The following is an 18,982-nucleotide window of genomic DNA, read 5'->3' as shown; positions in this document are numbered from 1 at the left end:
CTCCCCACTGACATCTCTATCTATCTGATGGGAGAAAGCAGTGAGTGATCCAAAAGACAAAAAGAAGGCCAAGAAAAGGCCCTTTCCAAGCATTGGCCACTTCTGCCTTTCGCCTTCTGAAGCCCCCAAATAAGAGCTCACCTTTCCTCCCACGTCACGACTCTTGGCCTTCAGCTTGTTGATCTGGGACTCGGCGATGTCCGCCCGTTCCTCGGCTTCGTCCAACTCGTGCTGGGCCTTCCGGAATTTAGCCAGGTTGGTGTTGGCCTGCTCCTCCTGGGAAGGGCATAGAAAAAGGGGCGAGGGGCGTTTGTGGAGCGCAAAACCCTCCCTCGTTGCTCTCGTTTTACTGCTACTCTCCCTCTCTTCGTTTTGGAGTCCACTGTCCAGTTGTGGACACGACACTCCAGAAGGGACAGGTGTTGTGGCCCGACAGCTGCCAGCAGAGTTGGCGGCAGACTCGGACGATGAGGAGGTTGGGGAGGAACGTGGGCCAGTTCTGGAGTCTGGGGAGAGCTCTGCGTCGGACGCAGAGATAGAGCCAGGGCCGTCCGACATTTCCCAGCCGCCGGAGAGGCTGATCTGAGGCGGAAGAACAGTGGGGCCTGTTCCAGATGCGCATATGCGCAGAGCAGTTAGGAGAGGAGAACAGCGGAGGACAAGGAGTCGACTTGGGAAGCAAAGCACACGTGGACACTGAATGGTCCCTTTCTGGCTGGGGAATAAATAGAAGGAAAGGGGAGTGGTGGTCGTAAGAGACAACAGTTCGTATTTCTGAAGATTTTGCTCATTGTGTTTCCTGCCACAAAAGACTGCTTTGCCCGAACTTAATTTGCAGCTTTCCGGCTAGGAGCTCATGGCCTTGCAAGGAACTGATAAGGCCTGTTGCTGTAGTTAACTCCTTGCAGGAGTGTTGCTTGGACTGTTAGGTGGGTGAATACCATTCATTCACAAGAGGTAAATGAAGAGAGGTTTTTCGTGACAAGAAGTCTGTTTCTCGCTTCGGCTAAGGCTGGGTGAGAACAGGTGACGAAAAAAAAAAAACATTTCTGCCCAACCCTCCCCTTTATGCCCTTCGCAGGTCTGTAAAGCAAAAGAAAGTGGTGTGGTGGTCGTAGGAGACAACAGTTCGTATTTCTGAATATTTTGCTCATTGTGTTTCGTGCCACAAAGACTGCTTTGCCCGAACTTAATTTGCAGCTTTGCGGCTGGGAGCTCCCGGCCTGAGATCTGTTACTTCCGTTAACCCTTTGAAGAATTATCGCCTGGACTTTTCGGTGTGTGAAGGCCATTAATTCACAGGAGATAAATAAAGAGGGGTCCCCCCCCCCCCCCCGCGGACAAGGAGTTTGTTTCTTGTTGCTGCTAAGGCTGGGTCAAAACAACAGGAGGTCAAGTTCCAAGGAGGTGAAGGATGTGGAAATCGAAGTCCTGTGAAGGATCGGTTGAAGGATCTCGATCAATGATGGGTTTCAAAATTTTTAGAACCTATTCTGTAGGTGTGGCCTCTTTTGTGGGAGTGGCTCGGTGTTCATGTGACTGGGTGGGCATGGCTTGGTGGGTGTGTGGCTGGGTGAGCATGGCCAACTTGGAAAATGTGGTGAAACTCACTTAACAATGCTCTTGCTTAGCAACCAAACTTTTGGGTTCAATTGTGGTCATAAGTTCTCTCTCTCTCTCTCTCTCTCTCTCTCTCTCACTCACTCACTCACTCACTCACTCTTTCCTTCTTTCCTTTTGTCTCTCTCCCTTTCTTTCTTTCTTTCTTTCTTTCTTTCTTTCTTCTCTCTCTCTCCCACTTTCTTTTTCTTTCTTTTTTCTTTCTCTTTCTATCTTTGTCTCTCTCTTTTTTCTCTCCCTCTCCCTCCATTCCTTCCTTCCTTGTGTGTATATCTCTTCCTTTCCTGTGTGTATCTCTCCCCCTTCCTTCCTTCCTTCCTTCCTTCCTTCCTTCCTTCCGGAACAGGTTCCAGAAGGTACGCTAAATTTCACGAACCGGTTCTGGTGTACCGGTGCGAACCGGGAGAAACCCACCCCTGATCTCGATATGACAAGAAGAGACAAAAGAGCAGTTGTCAAATAACAGTAAGAAAGTTGGAAGGCACCTTCGAGGTCATCTAGTCCAACCCCTTGCTCTCGCAGGAGACCTATACTATTTCTGATAAACAATTCTCTAGTCTCTTCTTGAAAACCTCCAGTGATGCAGCACCCACAACTTCTGGTGGCAAGTCGTTCCACGGATTAATGGTTCCACCCCCAACCTCATTTGACAGCCCTTCTTTTCTTAATGTCCCCCCCTTTTTTCCTTCCAATTTGAGAGAATACTTCCAACAAATGAGGTGGAATCCTAATACAGGTCATGCTCAAATTAGAACCACAATCGAGCCAGATTTCTTTTTTTACTGCTAAGCAGGGCAGTTGTTAAGTGAATCTCCTGCCCCATTTTTATGACTTCCCTTGCCACAATTGTTAAAGGAATGGCTGGAGTTGTTAAGTTAGTAACTGTTCTGACCGAGGCTTCCCGAGAGCCTGAAGCAAACTCCTTGTCCCGACGAAAAAATCCATTTTATTAATTTCCTGTGAATTCTGCTCATTCCCATCCAGCAAAGTCTTTCAAGGGAGGATTTACAGTCACCGACCTTATCTGGCTTGGAGAGCTGCCAGACCGAGATCTGCAAAACTTGGCAAAGACTCCGGAACCAATGAAGCGAACTAATTGTCTCCTGCAAACTCCACTCCCCTTTTGCTCCTCTTTTATTTCCTCTGGGAGGGGTCATTCACCGTCCACCTGCGGCCTTCCTCCCAAGTCGACCCCCGTTCTTTAGCTGTTCCCTTCTCCTGGCAGCTCTGCGCATGCGCACACTGGGAACAGGCTCCAGCTGTTCTTCCGCCTCACTGATGTCCGACTCCGAAGGCAGCTGATAACTGGCATATGGCTCTGGCCCCCTCTCTGCCTCCGACACAGAGCCCTCGTCCGAGCCTTCCCCAGACTCCAGGACACTGCAACTTCGAACGGACCTTAAACAAACGGTCGTAAGTCGAGGGCTGCCTGTTAAAAAGAACACTGCTTTCCTCATTGATTTTGCCCAGTCCTCCACGCTTTCAATCCAAGGTGAGCCGGGGGCTTAAAGAGATCAGGCCAAGCCGTTTAAAGTCTTTGTGAAAGCTTTAAGATTGACAAAATCTCTCGGCTACCTGCTGACTTCGAGAAACGCCAGTTTGGTGGATCGGAAAAAAAAATCAAATCAAATCAAAGCGTCAGGTGAGCTTAAGTGAAGCAGTTTTACTAAGTGGAGAAACTCTTTTGCAAATAGCAAAATCTATCATCTATCTGTGTCTGTCTGTCTGACTGATTCGGTCCTATCCATCATTCGTTTGTCCATTCCCTTTCTCTTTCTCTCTCCCTTTCTCTACCTCTATCTCTCTCTTTCTCTCTCTCTCTCTCTCCCTTTCTCTACCTCTCTCCTTTTCTTTCTATATCTCCCTCTCCCCATCTATCATCCATTTGTCCATTCCATTTCTCTCTCTCTCTCTTTCTCTCCCTTTCTCTACCTCTCTTCCTTTCTTTATCACTCCCTTTCTCTCTCTCTTTCTCTCTCTCTCCCCCTTTCTCTCTTTCCCTCCCTTTCTTTATCTCTCTTTCCCCATCTATCATCCATTTGTCCATTCCATTTCTCTCTCTTTCTCTACCTCTTTTCCTTTCTCTATATTTCTCTCCCTTTCTTTATATTTCTCTCCCTTTCTCTCTCTCTCCCTCCCTTTCTCTCTCTCCCCCCTCTCTCCCTTTTTCTATCTCCCTTTCTCTAATATTTCTCTCCCTTTCTCTCTCTCTCTCTCCTTTTTTCTTTCTCTCTCTATTTATTTCCCTTTCTTTATATTTTACTCCCTTTTTCTATCTCCCCCATTCTCTATATTTCTCTCCCTTTCTCTCTCTCTCCCTCCCTTTTTCTATCTCTCTATTTCTCTCCCTTTCTTTATATTTCTCTCCCTTTCTCTCTCTCTCCTTTATATTTCTCCCCTTTCCCTCTCTCTCTCCCTTTTTCTCTCTCTCTCTCTATTTCTCTCCCTTTCTTTATATTTCTCTCCCCCCTCTCTCCCCCTTTCCCTCTCTCTCTCCCTTTTTCTATCTGTCTCTCTATTTCTCTCCCTTTCCTTATATTTCTCTCCCTTTCTCTCTCTCTCCCTTTCTCTCCCCCCTCTCTCCTTTTTTCTATCTCTCTTCCTTTCTCTATATTTCTCTCCCTTTCTCTCTCTCTCCCTTTCTCTCCCTCTCTCTCTCTCCCTTTTTCTATCTCTCTTCCTTTCTCTATATTTCTCTCCCTTTCTCTCTCTCTCCCTTTTTCTATCTCTCTCTTTCTCTCCTTTTCTCTGTATTTCTCTCCCTTTCTCTATATTTCTCTCCCTTTCTCTATATTTCTCCCTTTCTCTATATTTCTCTCTCTCTCTCTCCCCACCTCCCCATCCGCACCCCCATCTCTATCTACCTGATAGGAACAAGCAGGGAATGTCCAGATAAAATAAGTCCAGGAATGAGGCTGTTACCAATCATTTGCTAATTCTGCCTTTCCTCCTCTTACCCTTGACTTACGACCCCAAGGGACCCCGAGATTTAGGTTGCTAAGCGAGGCAGTTGCTAAGCAAGCGTTGTCCCGTTTCACCACCTTTCTTCCCACCGTTGCTAAGTGAGTCTCTGCCGTGGTTAAGTGAGCAACACGATTGTTAAGCACAGCTGGCTCCCCCGTGGATTTTGCTTGTCAGAAGGGCGCAAAAGGGGATTGCGCAGCCCAAGGGACACCAGGACCGTCGTAAAAACGACTCAGTTGCCAAGCATCATGAAGTCTGACAGCCCCCCACCCCCCCCCAGGACCATGGGGACATGGCAACGGTTGTCGGTGTGCCGTTGTAACTTCGGACGGTCGCTAAACGAATCATCGTAAGTCGAGGGCTAGCTGCCGGGACCCAGGCCTGGGAAACTCACTGCTTCTTCGGCTTGTCTTTTGTAGGCTTTAACCTTCATTTGCAATTTGTCCACCAGATCCTGAAGCCTCAGCAAATTTTTCTTGTCCTCTTCGGTCTGCGGATCGAAGAAAAAGAAGGAAGGAAGGAAGGAAGGGTGAGTGGGTGGAGCTTAGAGCCGTGATTGCGAACCTACGACTCGCCTGCCAGAGGCGGGACGCAGAGCGCTCTCTGTGGGAACGCAAGCCGAGGTGGCGCAGTGGTTAAATGCAGCCCTGCAGGCTACTTCAGCTGACTGCAGTTCTGCAGTTCGGCTGTTCAAATCTCACCGGCTCAGGGTTGACTCAGCCTTCCATCCTTCCGAGGTGGGTAAAATGAGGACCCGGATTGTTGTTGGGGGCAATATGCTGACTCTGTAAAACCGCTTAGAGAGGGCTGAAAGCCCCATGAAGCGGTATATAAGTCTAACTGCTATTGCTATTGCTATTGGTTTCATGACCCAGCTAAGTAACATCACCAGTGCTCGAAGGGAGTGGGGTGGGTGGAGTGGAGAAAAGGATGGGGAGAAGGAAGTCGGAAGGAGGAGGAGGAGGAGGAAGAGGAGGAGGAGGAGGAGGAGGAAGAGGAGAACTGTGCGGTCCTTGACGCTTTCTGAGCTTGGTGGTTTTCTTGAAGACGTTTAATGGCCCAACTAGGTAATATCATCAGCGCTAGAAGGAAGGAGGGTTTGTGCGTGACCCGACAAAAGCGCGAACGTCATAAGCGCGCTGACAAAACCGCGGCGCTAAAACCGTGATGTCAAAAGCGTGTCGACAACAGCGCGCCGACAACAGCGCGCCGACAACAGCGCGCCGACAACAGCGCGCCGACAGAAGCGCGATTTAAGTTAAGGTAAGGTTTAGGGTTAGGTTTAGGGTTAGGGTTAGGTTTAGGGCTAGGTTTAGGGTTAGGTTTTGGGTTAGGTTACAGCGCGCTTCTGTCGGCGCGCTGTTGTCGGCGCGCTTCAGGGCTCATTCGTCGCTCCTTCGTCGCGCGGTTTTGTCGGTGCGGTTTTGTCACCGCGGTTTAGTGAGGCGCGCTTTTGTCGTTCGCGCATTTGTGGTGGAACCGGGTTTGTGGAGTAGAAGAGAAGGGGAGGAGGGGGAGGAAGAGAAAGAGCAAAAGATGGTGGAGGGGAAGGAAGTGGGAAGAGAGCAAAGGGGGGGGGAGAGGAGGAGGTGGAGGGCTGTGGGATCCTTGGTGCTCTCTGAGCTTGGTTGTTTTCTCGTAGATGTTTCATGACCAAACTAGGGAACATCATCAGTACTAGAAGGGAGTAGGGTTTGTGGAGTAGAGAAGGGGAAGAGGAGGAAGAGCAAAAGGTGGTGGTGGAGGAGGAGGAGGTGGGAAGGAGGAAGAGGAGGAAGAGAGGAGGGGGAGGAAAGAGGACTGTGGGATCCTTGGTGGTCTCTGAGCTTGCTTGTTTTCTTGCAAACGTTTCATGACCCATCTAGGTAACATCATCAGCGCTAGAAGGAAGCGGGCTTTGTGAAGTAGAGGAGAAGGAGGAGGAAGGGAGGGGCAGGAAGTGGAAGAGGTGGACTGTAGGGTGCTTGGTGAGCTCCTCCTCACCTGGTAGGTGAGCTCCTTGGTGCGTCTCTCAAACTTCCGCATCCCTTTGACGTTCTCCACGTTGCGTTTCTGCTCCCCTTCCAGCTCGTTCTCCAGCTCCCGCACTCGGGCCTCCAGTTTCTGAAGCTGCTTCTTGCCGCCCTTGAGGGCCAGCTGCTCCGCCTCGTCCAGGCGCATCTGGAGGTCCTTGATGGTCTGCTCCATGTTCTTCTTCATCCTCTCCAGGTGGGCGCTGGTGTCCTGCTCCTTCTTCAGCTCCTCCGCCATCATAGCCGCCTGCCCCGTTCAAGAGGACGAGAGAGAAAGATGTCCACCAGGCCTCACAGAAATCAGTCCTCAACTCAAAGGCTAATTACTCATGTCAACATTATGGGTCCTCTTTGGATGCTCCTGGTGGACCAAAGCAAAAGAGGACCAGGAGATGTGTCTCCTTTTAGATCAGGAGTCTCCAAATTTGTGGACTTCAACTCCCAGAATTCCCCAGCCGGGCATGGAAATTCTGGAAGCTGAAGTCCACAAGTCTTAAAAGTTGTCAAGTTTGGACCCCTCTCTGACTTAGGGAGAAAGAATCAAATGATCATTATGGACCATTCGTGGTCAACTTCTGTCTGTGATCTCACTCTCACGCACATCTGTGATGGCTTTCTTGGCCTTCTCCTCTGCGTTTCTGCACTCCTGCACAGCTTCTTCCACTTCTGATTGAAGCTGCGTGAGGTCAACCTCCATCTTCTTCTTCTGATTGATGAGGCTGGTGTTCTGGAGAGAAGGGACAATCAAATCAGCGAGTCAAGCCACAACAGGAGAAATGAAAGAAGATCAACTGATAGGTCCAAACGGTTGGTATCTTCATGTAGCCTGGGACCTTTGAAGGTCAAAGATGGCTTGAAACCATCCAGAACCTTTTATATTCCTTCAGAATCTACATCTAGAAACTATTTTATCCCCCAAGAACCTACTTCCAGAACCTACTTTATTCCCTCAACCCACATCCAGAACCTACTGTAATCCGTCAGAACCTACTTTATTCTCTCAATCTTCATCCAGAACTGTTTTATCCCCTCAGAACCTATTTTGTTCTCTCAGCCTACACCCAGAACCTATTTTATCCCCTAACCTACATCGAGAACCTACTTTATTCTCTCAGAACCTATGTCCAGAATGTTCTCTCAATCTTCATCCAGAACCTATTTTCCCCCTCAGAAACTACATCTAGAACCTACTTTATTCCCTCAGAACCTACTTTATTCTCTCAATCTTCATCCAGAACCTATTTTATTTCCTCAGAACCTACTTTATTCCCTGAGAACCCACTTTATTCTCTCAACCTACTTCCAGAACCTATTTTACCCCCCCGAACCTACATCCAAAACCTATTTTATCCCCTAACCTACATCGAGAACTGTTGTAATATGGTACTTAATTCTCTCAGAACCTATGTCCAGAATATACTTTATTCTCTCAATCTTCATCCAGAACCTATTTCCCCCCTCGGAGCCTACATCCAGAACTGACTTTATTCCCTCAGAATCTACTTTATTCTCTCAATTTCATCCAGAACCTATTTTATCCCCTCAGAACCTACACCCAGAACTGACTTTATTCCCTCAGAATCTACTTTATTCTCTCAATTTCATCCAGAACCTATTTTATCCCCTCAGAACCTACATCCAGAACTGATTTTATTCCCTCAGAATCTACTTTATTCTCTCAATTTCATCCAGAACCTATTTTATCCCCTCAGAACCTACATCCAGAACTGACTTTATTCCCTCAGAATCTATTTTATTCTCTCAATCTTCATCCAGAACCTATTTTACCTCCTCAGAACCTACATCCAGAACCTACATCCAGAACCTACTTTATTCTCTCAACCTACATCCAGAACCTATTTTATTCCCTAACCTACACCCAGAATCTACTTTATTCCCTCAGAACCTATGTCCAGAACATACTTTATTCTCTCAATCTTCATCCAGAACCTATTTTACCTCCTCAGAACCTACATCCAGAACCTATTTTACCTCCTCGGAACCTACATCCAGAACCTACTTTATTCTCTCAATCTTCATCCAGAACCTATTTTACCTCCTCAGAACCTACATCCAGAACCTACTTTATTCTCTCAATCTTCATCCAGAACCTATTTTAGTCCCCTAGAACCTACATCCAAAACCTACTTTATTCCCCTAAAATTTACTATATTCTCTCAATCTGCATCCAGAACCTATTTTATCGCCTCAGAACCTACTTTATTCCCTCAGAACCTACTATATTCTCTCAATCTTCATCCAGAACCTATTTTACCCAGTCAGAAGCTACATCCAGAACCTACTTTATTCTCTCAACCTACATCCAGAACCTACCTTATTCCCTAACCTACACCCAGAATCTACTTTATTCCCTCAGAACCTATGTCCAGAATGTACTTTATTCTCTCAAGCTTCATCCAGAACCTATTTTGGAAATTCTGGAAGTTGAAGTCCATTCATCTTAAAATTGGGAAGGTTGAGAAACACAGCCAACCTGAGCCCTTTCCTAAAGCCTGCACCCTTCAGCCTCTGTAACTCTGGATAGCATCTCCAAGTTCCTCTCTGTGGTTCTTAGTGAAGCAGATTCAAAGAAAAATGGAGAAGGATCAGCTGGCTTCTCCTCACCTGAGAATGGAGGAGCTGGACCCTCTCACTGGCCTCCGTCAGCTCCTGTTCTGCCAGTTTCCGTCCACGCTCTGTCTGCTCCAGTACGCTGCGTAGCTCTTCCAGCTCAGCCTGCAGCAGCATATTCCGTCTTTCCACGATGGCAATGTTCTCCTTCAGGTCCTCGTTGGCTCGAAGGGCATCGTCCAGTTGAATCTGATTGTCCTGGGCCATCAAAAACACACAGCTTGGAGGAAACCTATTGGCCCTAAAAACTAGGGATGGGCAAGAAAGATCTGAAGGTCTCCATATTTCCTTACCTTGAGGTGGGCATGAGCGATCTTGAGGTGCTTCTGAACTTCGGCGGCCACCCGATTCGCTTGGCTGAGCTGGATCTCCATGTCGTTGAGGTCGCCCTCCATCTTCTTCTTGATCCTCAAGGCCTCATTGCGGCTGCGGGTCTCGGCATCCAGGGAAGCTTGGAGCGAGTCCACTGTCCTCAGATGATTCCTTTTGGCCTGCTCCATTTCCTCATCCTTCTCGGTCAACTTGCGTTCAATTTCAGCCTTGATCTGGCTGAACTCCAGCTGAGCTCGGAGGATCTTGCCTTCCTCATGTTCCAGAGAGGCCTGAGGAGTCAAAGGATGATGGGAATCAATCAAGCAATCAATCTTTATTATGATCAACAGACCAGCAAAGAATTATGGGTAAAATGGCAAAGAAGGAAGTAGAAGAAGAATAGTATTGAATCCTGGAAGCGTTCTTAGTTCTAGATTGGTTCTCAAAGACAGAACTAAGAGTCTCCTTAGTTAGGACTAAGGAGGCATTTCCTGACAATGAGAACAATTAATCAGTGGAAGGACTTGCCCCCAGAAGTTGTAGGTCTAGCTCCAACACTGGAGGTTTTTAAGAAGGGGTTGTTTGAAATGGTATAGGGTTTCTTGCCTGAGCAGGGGGTTGGACTAGAAGACCTCCAAGATCCTTTCCAACATGGTTATTTTGTTGTGTTAAAATAATCTCAAATAATTTTACATAATAAAAAAGAAAGTTGCTTACTTTCTAATGGAGCAAGACTTTATGAGTTAGCAGCTTCCTTCCTTGTCCCTTTTCCCCTAAAATTCCACTTATTTTTTTTAATGGAATCTGGGTTATGGTATCAGTGTGATACCCTTGCAGTGTTTTTATTTTATTTTTTGAAGACAATCCTGATTTGCAGTCCTCTTTCCACTTAGAAAATGCCTCATGTTCCAGATTCTGATCTGTTCTGTATAGCTGTTTTGTGCCTTTAATTAAGTGCTACCTGTTCCAGATTCTATTCTGTCTAGCTCTTTTGCGCCTTTAACTAAATGCCTCATGTTCCAGATTCTGATTTGTTCTGTATAGCTGTTTTGTGCCTGTAATTAAGTGCTTCCTGTTCCAGATTTTGTTCTGCTTAGCTCTTTGGTGCCTTTAATTAAATGCTCCCTGTTCCAGATTCTGTTCTGTCTAGCTCTTTTGTGCCTTTAACTAAATGCCTCATGTTCCAGATTCTGATCTGTTCTGTATAGCTGTTTTGTGCCTTTAATTAAGTGCCTCCTGTTCCAGATTCTGTTCTGTCTAGCTCTTTTATGCCTTTAATTAAATACTCCCTGTGCCAGATTTTGTTCTGTCTAGCTTTTTTGTGCTTTTAACTAAATGCCTCATGTTCCAGATTCTGATCTGTTCTGTATAGCTGTTTTGTGCCTTTAATTAAGTGCCTCCTGTTCCAGATTTTGTTCTGCTTAGCTCTTTTGTGCCTTTAATTAAATACTCCCTGTTCCAGATTTTGTTCTGGCTGTTTTGTGCCTTTAATTAATTACTCCCTGTTCCAGGTTCTGTTCTGTCTAGCTCTTTTGTGCCTTTAACTAAATACCTCATGCTCCAGATTCTGATCTGTTCTGTATAGCTATTTTCTGCCTTTAATTAAGTGCTACCTGTTCCAGATTCTATTCTGTCTAGCTCTTTTGCGCCTTTAACTAAATGCCTCATGTTCCAGATTCTGATCTGTTCTGTATAGCTGTTTTGTGCCTGTAATTAAGTGCTTCCTGTTCCAGATTTTGTTCTGCTTAGCTCTTTGGTGCCTTTAATTAAATGCTCCCTGTTCCAGATTCTGTTCTGTCTAGCTCTTTTGTGCCTTTAACTAAATGCCTCATGTTCCAGATTCTGATCTGTTCTGTATAGCTGTTTTGTGCCTTTAATTAAGTGCCTCCTGTTCCAGATTCTGTTCTGTCTAGCTCTTTTATGCCTTTAATTAAATACTCCCTGTGCCAGATTTTGTTCTGTCTAGCTTTTTTGTGCTTTTAACTAAATGCCTCATGTTCCAGATTCTGATCTGTTCTGTATAGCTGTTTTGTGCCTTTAATTAAGTGCCTCCTGTTCCAGATTTTGTTCTGCTTAGCTCTTTTGTGCCTTTAATTAAATACTCCCTGTTCCAGATTTTGTTCTGGCTGTTTTGTGCCTTTAATTAATTACTCCCTGTTCCAGGTTCTGTTCTGTCTAGCTCTTTTGTGCCTTTAACTAAATGCCTCATGTTCCAGATTCTGATCTGTTCTGTATAGCTATTTTCTGCCTTTAATTAAGTGCCTCCTGTTCCAGATTCTATTCTGTCTAGCTCTTTTGCGCCTTTAACTAAATGCCTCATGTTCCAGATTCTGATTTGTTCTGTATAGCTGTTTTGTGCCTGTAATTAAGTGCTTCCTGTTCCAGATTTTGTTCTGCTTAGCTCTTTGGTGCCTTTAATTAAATGCTCCCTGTTCCAGATTCTGTTCTGTCTAGCTCTTTTGTGCCTTTAACTAAATGCCTCATGTTCCAGATTCTGATCTGTTCTGTATAGCTGTTTTGTGCCTTTAACTAAATGCCTCATGTTCCAGATTCTGATCTGTTCTGTATAGCTATTTTCTGCCTTTAATTAAGTGCCTCCTGTTCCAGATTCTATTCTGTCTAGCTCTTTTGCGCCTTTAACTAAATGCCTCATGTTCCAGATTCTGATTTGTTCTGTATAGCTGTTTTGTGCCTGTAATTAAGTGCTTCCTGTTCCAGATTTTGTTCTGCTTAGCTCTTTGGTGCCTTTAATTAAATGCTCCCTGTTCCAGATTCTGTTCTGTCTAGCTCTTTTGTGCCTTTAACTAAATGCCTCATGTTCCAGATTCTGATCTGTTCTGTATAGCTGTTTTGTGCCTTTAATTAAGTGCCTCCTGTTCCAGATTCTGTTCTGTCTAGCTATTTTCTGCCTTTAATTAAGTGCTACCTGTTCCAGATTCTATTCTGTCTAGCTCTTTTGCGTCTTTAACTAAATGCCTCATGTTCCAGATTCTGATTTGTTCTGTATAGCTGTTTTGTGCCTGTAATTAAGTGCTTCCTGTTCCAGATTTTGTTCTGCTTAGCTCTTTGGTGCCTTTAATTAAATGCTCCCTGTTCCAGATTCTGTTCTGTCTAGCTCTTTTGTTCCTTTAACTAAATGCCTCATGTTCCAGATTCTGATCTGTTCTGTATAGCTGTTTTGTGCCTTTAATTAAGTGCCTCCTGTTCCAGATTCTGTTCTGTTTAGCTCTTTTGTGCCTTTAACTAAATGCCTCATGTTCCAGATTCTGATCTGTCTAGGTCTTTTGTGCCTTTAATTAAGTGCCTCCTGTTCCAGATTCTGTTCTGTTTAGCTCTTTTGTGCCTTTACTAAATGCCTCATGTTCCCGATTCTGATCTGTTCTGTATAGCTCTTTTGTGCCTTTAACTAAATGCCTCATGTTCCAGATTCTGATCTGTTCTGTATAGCTGTTTTGTGCCTTTAATTAAGTGCCTCATGTTCCAGATTCTGATCTGTTTAGCTCTTTTGTGCCTTTACTAAATGCCTCATGTTCCAGATTCTGATCTGTTCTGTATAGCTCTTTTGTGCCTTTACTAAATGCCTCATGTTCCAGATTCTGATCTGTTCTGTATAGCTGTTTTGTGCCTTTAATTAAGTCCCTCCTGTTCCAGATTCTATTCTGTTTGGCTGTTTTGTGCTTTTAATTAATTACTCCCTGTTCCATATTCTGTTCTGTCTAGCTCTTTTGTGCCTTTAACTAAATGCCTCACATTCCAGATTCTGATCTGTTCTGTATAGCTCTTTTGTGCCTTTAACTAAATGCCTCATGTTCCAGATTCTGATCTGTTCTGTATAGCTGTTTTGTGCCTTTAATTAAGTGCCTCATGTTCCAGATTCTGATCTGTTTAGCTCTTTTGTGCCTTTACTAAATGCCTCATGTTCCAGATTCTGATCTGTTCTGTATAGCTCTTTTGTGCCTTTACTAAATGCCTCATGTTCCAGATTCTGATCTGTTCTGTATAGCTGTTTTGTGCCTTTAATTAAGTCCCTCCTGTTCCAGATTCTATTCTGTTTGGCTGTTTTGTGCTTTTAATTAATTACTCCCTGTTCCATATTCTGTTCTGTCTAGCTCTTTTGTGCCTTTAACTAAATGCCTCACATTCCAGATTCTGATCTGTTCTGTATAGCTGTTTTGTGCCTTTAATTAAGTGCTACCTGTTCCAGATTCTGCTCTGTCTAGCTTTTTTCTGCCTTTAACTAAATGCTTCTTGTTCCAGATTCTGTTCCTAGTTCTTCTGTGTCTTTCAATTAAATGCCTCCTGTTCCAGGTTCTGTTCTTCTAGCTTTTTTGTGCCTTTAACTAAATGCCTCATGTTCCAGATTCTGATCTGTTCTGTATAGTTGTTTTGTGCCTTTAATTAAGTGCTTCCTGTTCCAGATTCTGTTTTTAGTTCTTCTGTGTCTTTAACTAAATGCCTCCTGCTCCAGGTTCTGTTCTGTCTAGCTCTTTTGTGCCTTTAACTAAATGCCTCATGTTCCAGATTCTGATCTGTTCTGTCTAGTTTTTTTGTGCCTTTAACTAAATGCTTCCTATTCCAGATTCTGTTCCCAGTTCTTCTGTGTCTTTCAATTAAATGCCCCCTGTTCCAGGTTCTGTTCTGTCTAGTTCTTTGGTGCCTTTAACTAAATACCTCATGCTCCAGATTCTGATCTGTTCTGTATAGCTGTTTTGTGCCTTTAATTAAGTGCCTCCTGTTCCAGATTCTATTCTGTCTAGCTCTTTTGTGCGTTTAACTAAATGCCTCATGTTCCAGATTCTGATCTGTTCTGTATAGCTGTTTTGTGCCTTTAATTAAGTGCCTCCTGTTCCAGATTCTGTTCTGTCTAGCTCTTTTGTGCCTTTAATTAAATACTCCCTGTTCCAGATTCTGTTCTGTCTAGCTTTTTTGTGCCTTTAACTAAATGCCTCATGTTCCAGATTCTGTTCTGTTCTGTAAAGCTGTTTTGTGCCTTTAATTAAGTGCTTCTCGTTCCAGATTCTGTTCTGTCTAGCTCTTTTGTGCCTTTAACTAAATACCTCATGCTCCAGATTCTGATCTGTTCTGTATAGCTGTTTTGTGCCTTTAATTAAGTGCTTCCTGTTCCAGATTCTGTTCTTAGTTCTTCTGTGTCTTTCAATTAAATGCCTCCTGTTCCAGGTTCTGTTCTGTCTAGCTCTTTTGTGCCTTTAACTAAATGCCTCATGTTCCAGTTTCTGTTCTTAGTTCTTCAGTGTCTTTAATTAAATGCCTCCTGCTCCAGGTTCTGTTCTGTCTAGCTCTTTTGTGCGTTTAACTAAATGCTTCCTGTTCCAGATTCTGTTCTTAGTTCTTCTGTGTCTTTAATTAAATGCCTCCTGCTCCAGGTTCTGTTCTGTCTAGCTCTTTTGTGCCTTTAACTAAATGCCTCATGTTCCAGATTCTGTTCTGTTCTGTATAGCTGTTTTGTGCCTTTAATTAAATGCTTCCTGTTCCAGATTCTGTTCTGTTTAGCCCTTTTGTGCCTTTCATTAAATACCCCCTCTTCCAGATTCTGTTCTGTTCTGTCTAGCTCTTTTGTGCCTTTCGTTAAATGCTTCTTGTTCCAGAATATGGCCTCCCGTTGAGGACAGATGAAACCAGTGAGTAAATCTGCTTGTCTATTTCTCTTCCCAGCTGGGAAGGGTACTCCAACGACTGCTTCAGATGCTTTTAATGGCTTTGGTAGTGAGACATAAGATAGGGGGGAAACCGTGGGAGTTTTAGGGAAGGTAAACAGGATACCTCTGCCTCTTCCAGAGCCGCCTGTAAGTCTACTTTCTCAGATTCCAGCTGCTTCCTCACTTTTTCAAGCTCGTGCATGCTTTTGGCCCCTTGGCTCAGCTGTTCGGTGAGATCCGAAATCTCCTCTGTGGGTAGAGGAGGAAAAGAAAGAGATTCGGGCCACGCTCTTGGGGCGAGGGAGGAAGAGGAGGAGGAGGACATGGAAAGGATGCCCCTCAACCTCTGGCGCCGCCAAGCAAGGAGGCTTTGAGGAGTCCCCTCTTGCCCTCTCCCCCTCCCCTTCAGTTCAACCCACCTTGCAAGTTCTTGTTCTCTCTTCTTAAGGTCTCCAGGAGTTCCAGGGACTCCTCGTAGGCGTTCTTCAGCTTGAAGAGCTCCGTGCTGAGGGAACGGGACTCTTTCTGAGATGCCTCCAGCTCTGCCTGAGATTCTTCGTTCTTCTGCTTCCATTCGGAGAGGATCTGAAGGGGCAGGAGGGGAGGGAGGACAAAGAGTCAGCTCCTCCCCCTTTTCCCCCCCTTTGGTCTCGTTTTTTCCCTTTTTTTCTCCGTCTCCTCCTCTATCTCCTCTTCTTCCTCATTCTCCCCTTCTCTCTTTCATCTTTCTCTTCTTCCCTCTTCTCTTTCCTTTCTCCCCTTCCACTTCCCCTCCTCTCATCCCTCTTTTCCTTCTCCTCCTTTCCCCTCCTCTCCCCTGCCACTTCCCCTCCACTTTTCCTTCCCCTCCTCTTCCTTCTCCTTTCATCCTCCTCTTCTTCCCCTTCTCTTTCCCTCCACTCCTCCTTCCCCTTTCTCCTCTTCTCCTTCTCCTCCCTTCTCCTTCTCCTCCCTTCTCCTTTCATCTTCCTTCCCCTTTTCCCTTTCTTTCCCCCTTTCTTTCCCTCATCTCCTTCCCTTCTTCTTATTTCTCTTATCCTTCTCCTCCTTTCCCATTCTTCTCCCCTCACCCCTTCTCCTCCCCTTCCACTTCCTCTTCTCTTTTCCTTCTTCTCTTCCTTCTCCTTTCATCCTCCTCTTCTCCTCCTTCTTTCTCTCCCCTCCTCCTTTCCCCTTTCTCCTCTTTCTCCTCCTCTCCTTCTCCATCCCCTTCTCCTTCCATCCTCCTCCTCTTCCCTTTCCCTCCCCTCCTCCTCCCCTCTCCTTTCATCTTCCTTCTCATTTTCCCTTTCTTTCCCCTTTTCTTTCCCTCCTCCCCTTCCACTTCTCCTTTCTCTCGTCTTTTCCTTCTCCCCTTCCACTTCCCCTCCTCTTATCCCTCTTTTCCTTCTCTTCTTTCCCTTTCTCCTCCCCTTCATTATCCTCCCCTTCCACTTCCCCTCCTCTTTTCCTTCTTCTCTTCATTCTCCTTCCATCCTCCTCCTCTTTCCCTCCTCTTTCCCTCCCCTCCTTCTTCCCCCTTTCTCCTCTTCTCCTCCTTCCCCTCTCCTTTCATCCTCCTTCTTTCTCTTTCTCCTCCCCTCCCTTCTCCTCCCCTTCCATTATCCTCCCCTTCCACTTCCCCTCCTCTGAGCCAAGGTGGCGCAGTGGTTAAATGCAGCACTGCAGGCTACTGCTAAGATCAGCAGGTCAGCGGTTCAAATCTCACCGGCTCAGGGTTGACTCAGTCTTCCATCCTTCCGAGGTGGGTAAAATGAGGACCCAGATTGTTGGGGGCAATATGCTGACTCTCTGTAAACCGCTTAGAGAGGCCTGAAAGGCCTATGAAGCGGTATATAAGTCTACTGCTATTGCTATTGCTATTGCTCTTTTCCTTCTTCTCTTCATTCTCCTTCCATCCTCCTCTTCTTTCCCTCCTCTTTCCCTCCCCTCCTTCTCCCCCCTTTCTCCTCTTCTCCTCCTTCCCCTCTCCTTCCCCTCTCCTTTCATCCTCCTTCTCCTTCTCCCTTTCTTTCTCTCCTCCCTTTCCCCTTCCTCTCCCCCTTCTCTTCCCCCTCCCCCTCCTCTTCCTCCTTCCCTTCCCCTTCTCCTTCCATCCTCCTCCCCTTCCACTTCCCCTCCTTTCTCCTATTCTCCTTCCCCTCTCCTTTCATCCTCCTTCTCCTTTCTTTCCCTCCTCCCCTTCCCCTCCTCTTTCTCTCTCCCTCCTCATCGTCTTCTGCCTCTTCCTCCTTCTCCTTCCATCTTCCTCCACTTCCACTTCCCTTTCTTTCTCCTCTTCTCCTTCTCTTCCTTGTTCTCTTCCTCCTCCACTTTCTCTTTTCCCTCTCCTCCCCCCAATACAGGTAGTCCTCAACATACGACAATAATTTCTGTGGCTAAACGATGTAGTCTAAAGTGTGACTGCATTGCTTAGCCTCAGCAATCCCTGGTTGTCATTGTTAACTAAATCCCACAGACACTAGACAAGGCAATTTCCTGGTGGCTTCCCACAACCAAAATCACTGGGGAAGCCAGAAGGAACTACCGTATTTTTTAGAGTATAAGACGCACCCCAAAAAGAAGGTGAAAATCTGAGTGCATCTTATACACTGAATACAGCATTGTTGGCCTCCCGAAACCCCATCCGCTTCACAAAAATGGCCATGCATAGCCTTTAGGAGGCTTCCAGAGTGCTGCTGGGGCTGGGGAGGGCAACAAATGAGTGAAAAATGGGCCATCTTGTGCTCATTTTTGCCCCCCCCAGCCCGCAGGAGCACTCTATAAGCCTCTTAAATGCTATGCATGTTCTTTTTTTGACAAAAAAATGAGCCCGTTTTTGCAAAAAACGGGCCGTTTTGGGGAGGTCTGCAGAGTGAAAAAACCTTTTTAAAAAATTTGCCTCTTCAAAATTTTGGTGCGTCTTATACTCCGGTGCGTCTTATAGTCCGAAAAATACGGTAATGAGTCCCAGGCCAGGAGGCAGGGGAATGACTTCAGCTGAACTGGAGCAGCATCTCCTCTGGGACCCGAGAGGGATGCTCTCCATGAACCTCACCTTGTCGAAGTTCCTTTGCTTCTTGTCCAGGGCAGCTGCGGCGGCGTTCGAGCGTTCCGCGTCCACCATCAGATCTTCAATCTCGTTCTGCAGGCGGTGCTTGGTCTTCTCCAGCGAGGAACACTTGGCGTTCACCGCCTCCACAGCTTCCTCAGCCTCCTGCAGCCGCTGGGCCAGCTTCTTCCTGGAGCAGGAGGACAACCGAGAGAAGGTTACCCCTGGAAGAGTCTTCTTCTTCCCACAGCTGATGGGGAAAGCGGACCTTCTCTATGGGAAGAACACCACGAGTGGCCAGCCAGTTTCCAACTGATCATCTCGTGCTCTGCGATAGATTTGTAAATAAGGTGGCAACCACAAGGATGGGGTCAAAATTTGGCGTCTGGAGGATACATAGTCAACCTTTGCGTGTATTGACTCTGTAGGCCACAGATCAGCTTCTGGCCTTTGAAACTAGGACATTCCCCAGCAAAACCATCCCTACCCACATACCTTGGCGTTTTAAAGTGGGGAAATATCCTCCAACCAACAAGCTTTTTGCTCGTCTTATACACTGCCGAGTTCAAATATAACCCGAGCCAAAAGCTTCTTCATTAGAGGAAGCAACGGTGAAAAGAGATGCCCAGGGTCTTGAGGGGAGGGGTGGAGAAGACATAGGAAGGGAGGAGGGAGGAGAAACGTAAATATGGAGTCCATGTTTATGAGGGACAAAAGATATGGAGGTCAGACGCTCCGAAGAGGTCCCAAACGAA

The 18,982-nt window shown here is 46.0% G+C and overlaps 1 protein-coding gene across 1 annotated transcript; it reads right to left on the bottom strand.

Annotated features, from left to right (window-relative positions):
* Nucleotides 1-106: 106 nt before the first annotated feature.
* On the bottom strand, nucleotides 107-18,417 carry LOC116523527 (myosin-6-like; the record flags this gene model as incomplete). Its single annotated transcript, XM_032238639.1, has 9 exons — nucleotides 107-276; nucleotides 4,979-5,074; nucleotides 6,568-6,843; nucleotides 7,198-7,323; nucleotides 9,222-9,425; nucleotides 9,521-9,829; nucleotides 15,321-15,445; nucleotides 15,616-15,781; nucleotides 18,234-18,417. Coding segments are annotated over 9 exons (1,656 nt in total), but the record flags the coding sequence as incomplete, so codon positions are not given.
* Between the last annotated feature and the right edge of the window lie 565 nt (nucleotides 18,418-18,982).

This window comes from Thamnophis elegans, unplaced genomic scaffold, assembly GCF_009769535.1.
Source record: "Thamnophis elegans isolate rThaEle1 unplaced genomic scaffold, rThaEle1.pri scaffold_400_arrow_ctg1, whole genome shotgun sequence".
NCBI lineage: Eukaryota > Metazoa > Chordata > Lepidosauria > Squamata > Colubridae > Thamnophis > Thamnophis elegans.
The sequence above is the reverse complement of the archived record's forward strand: the minus strand, read 5'-3'. Positions and strand labels throughout refer to the sequence as shown.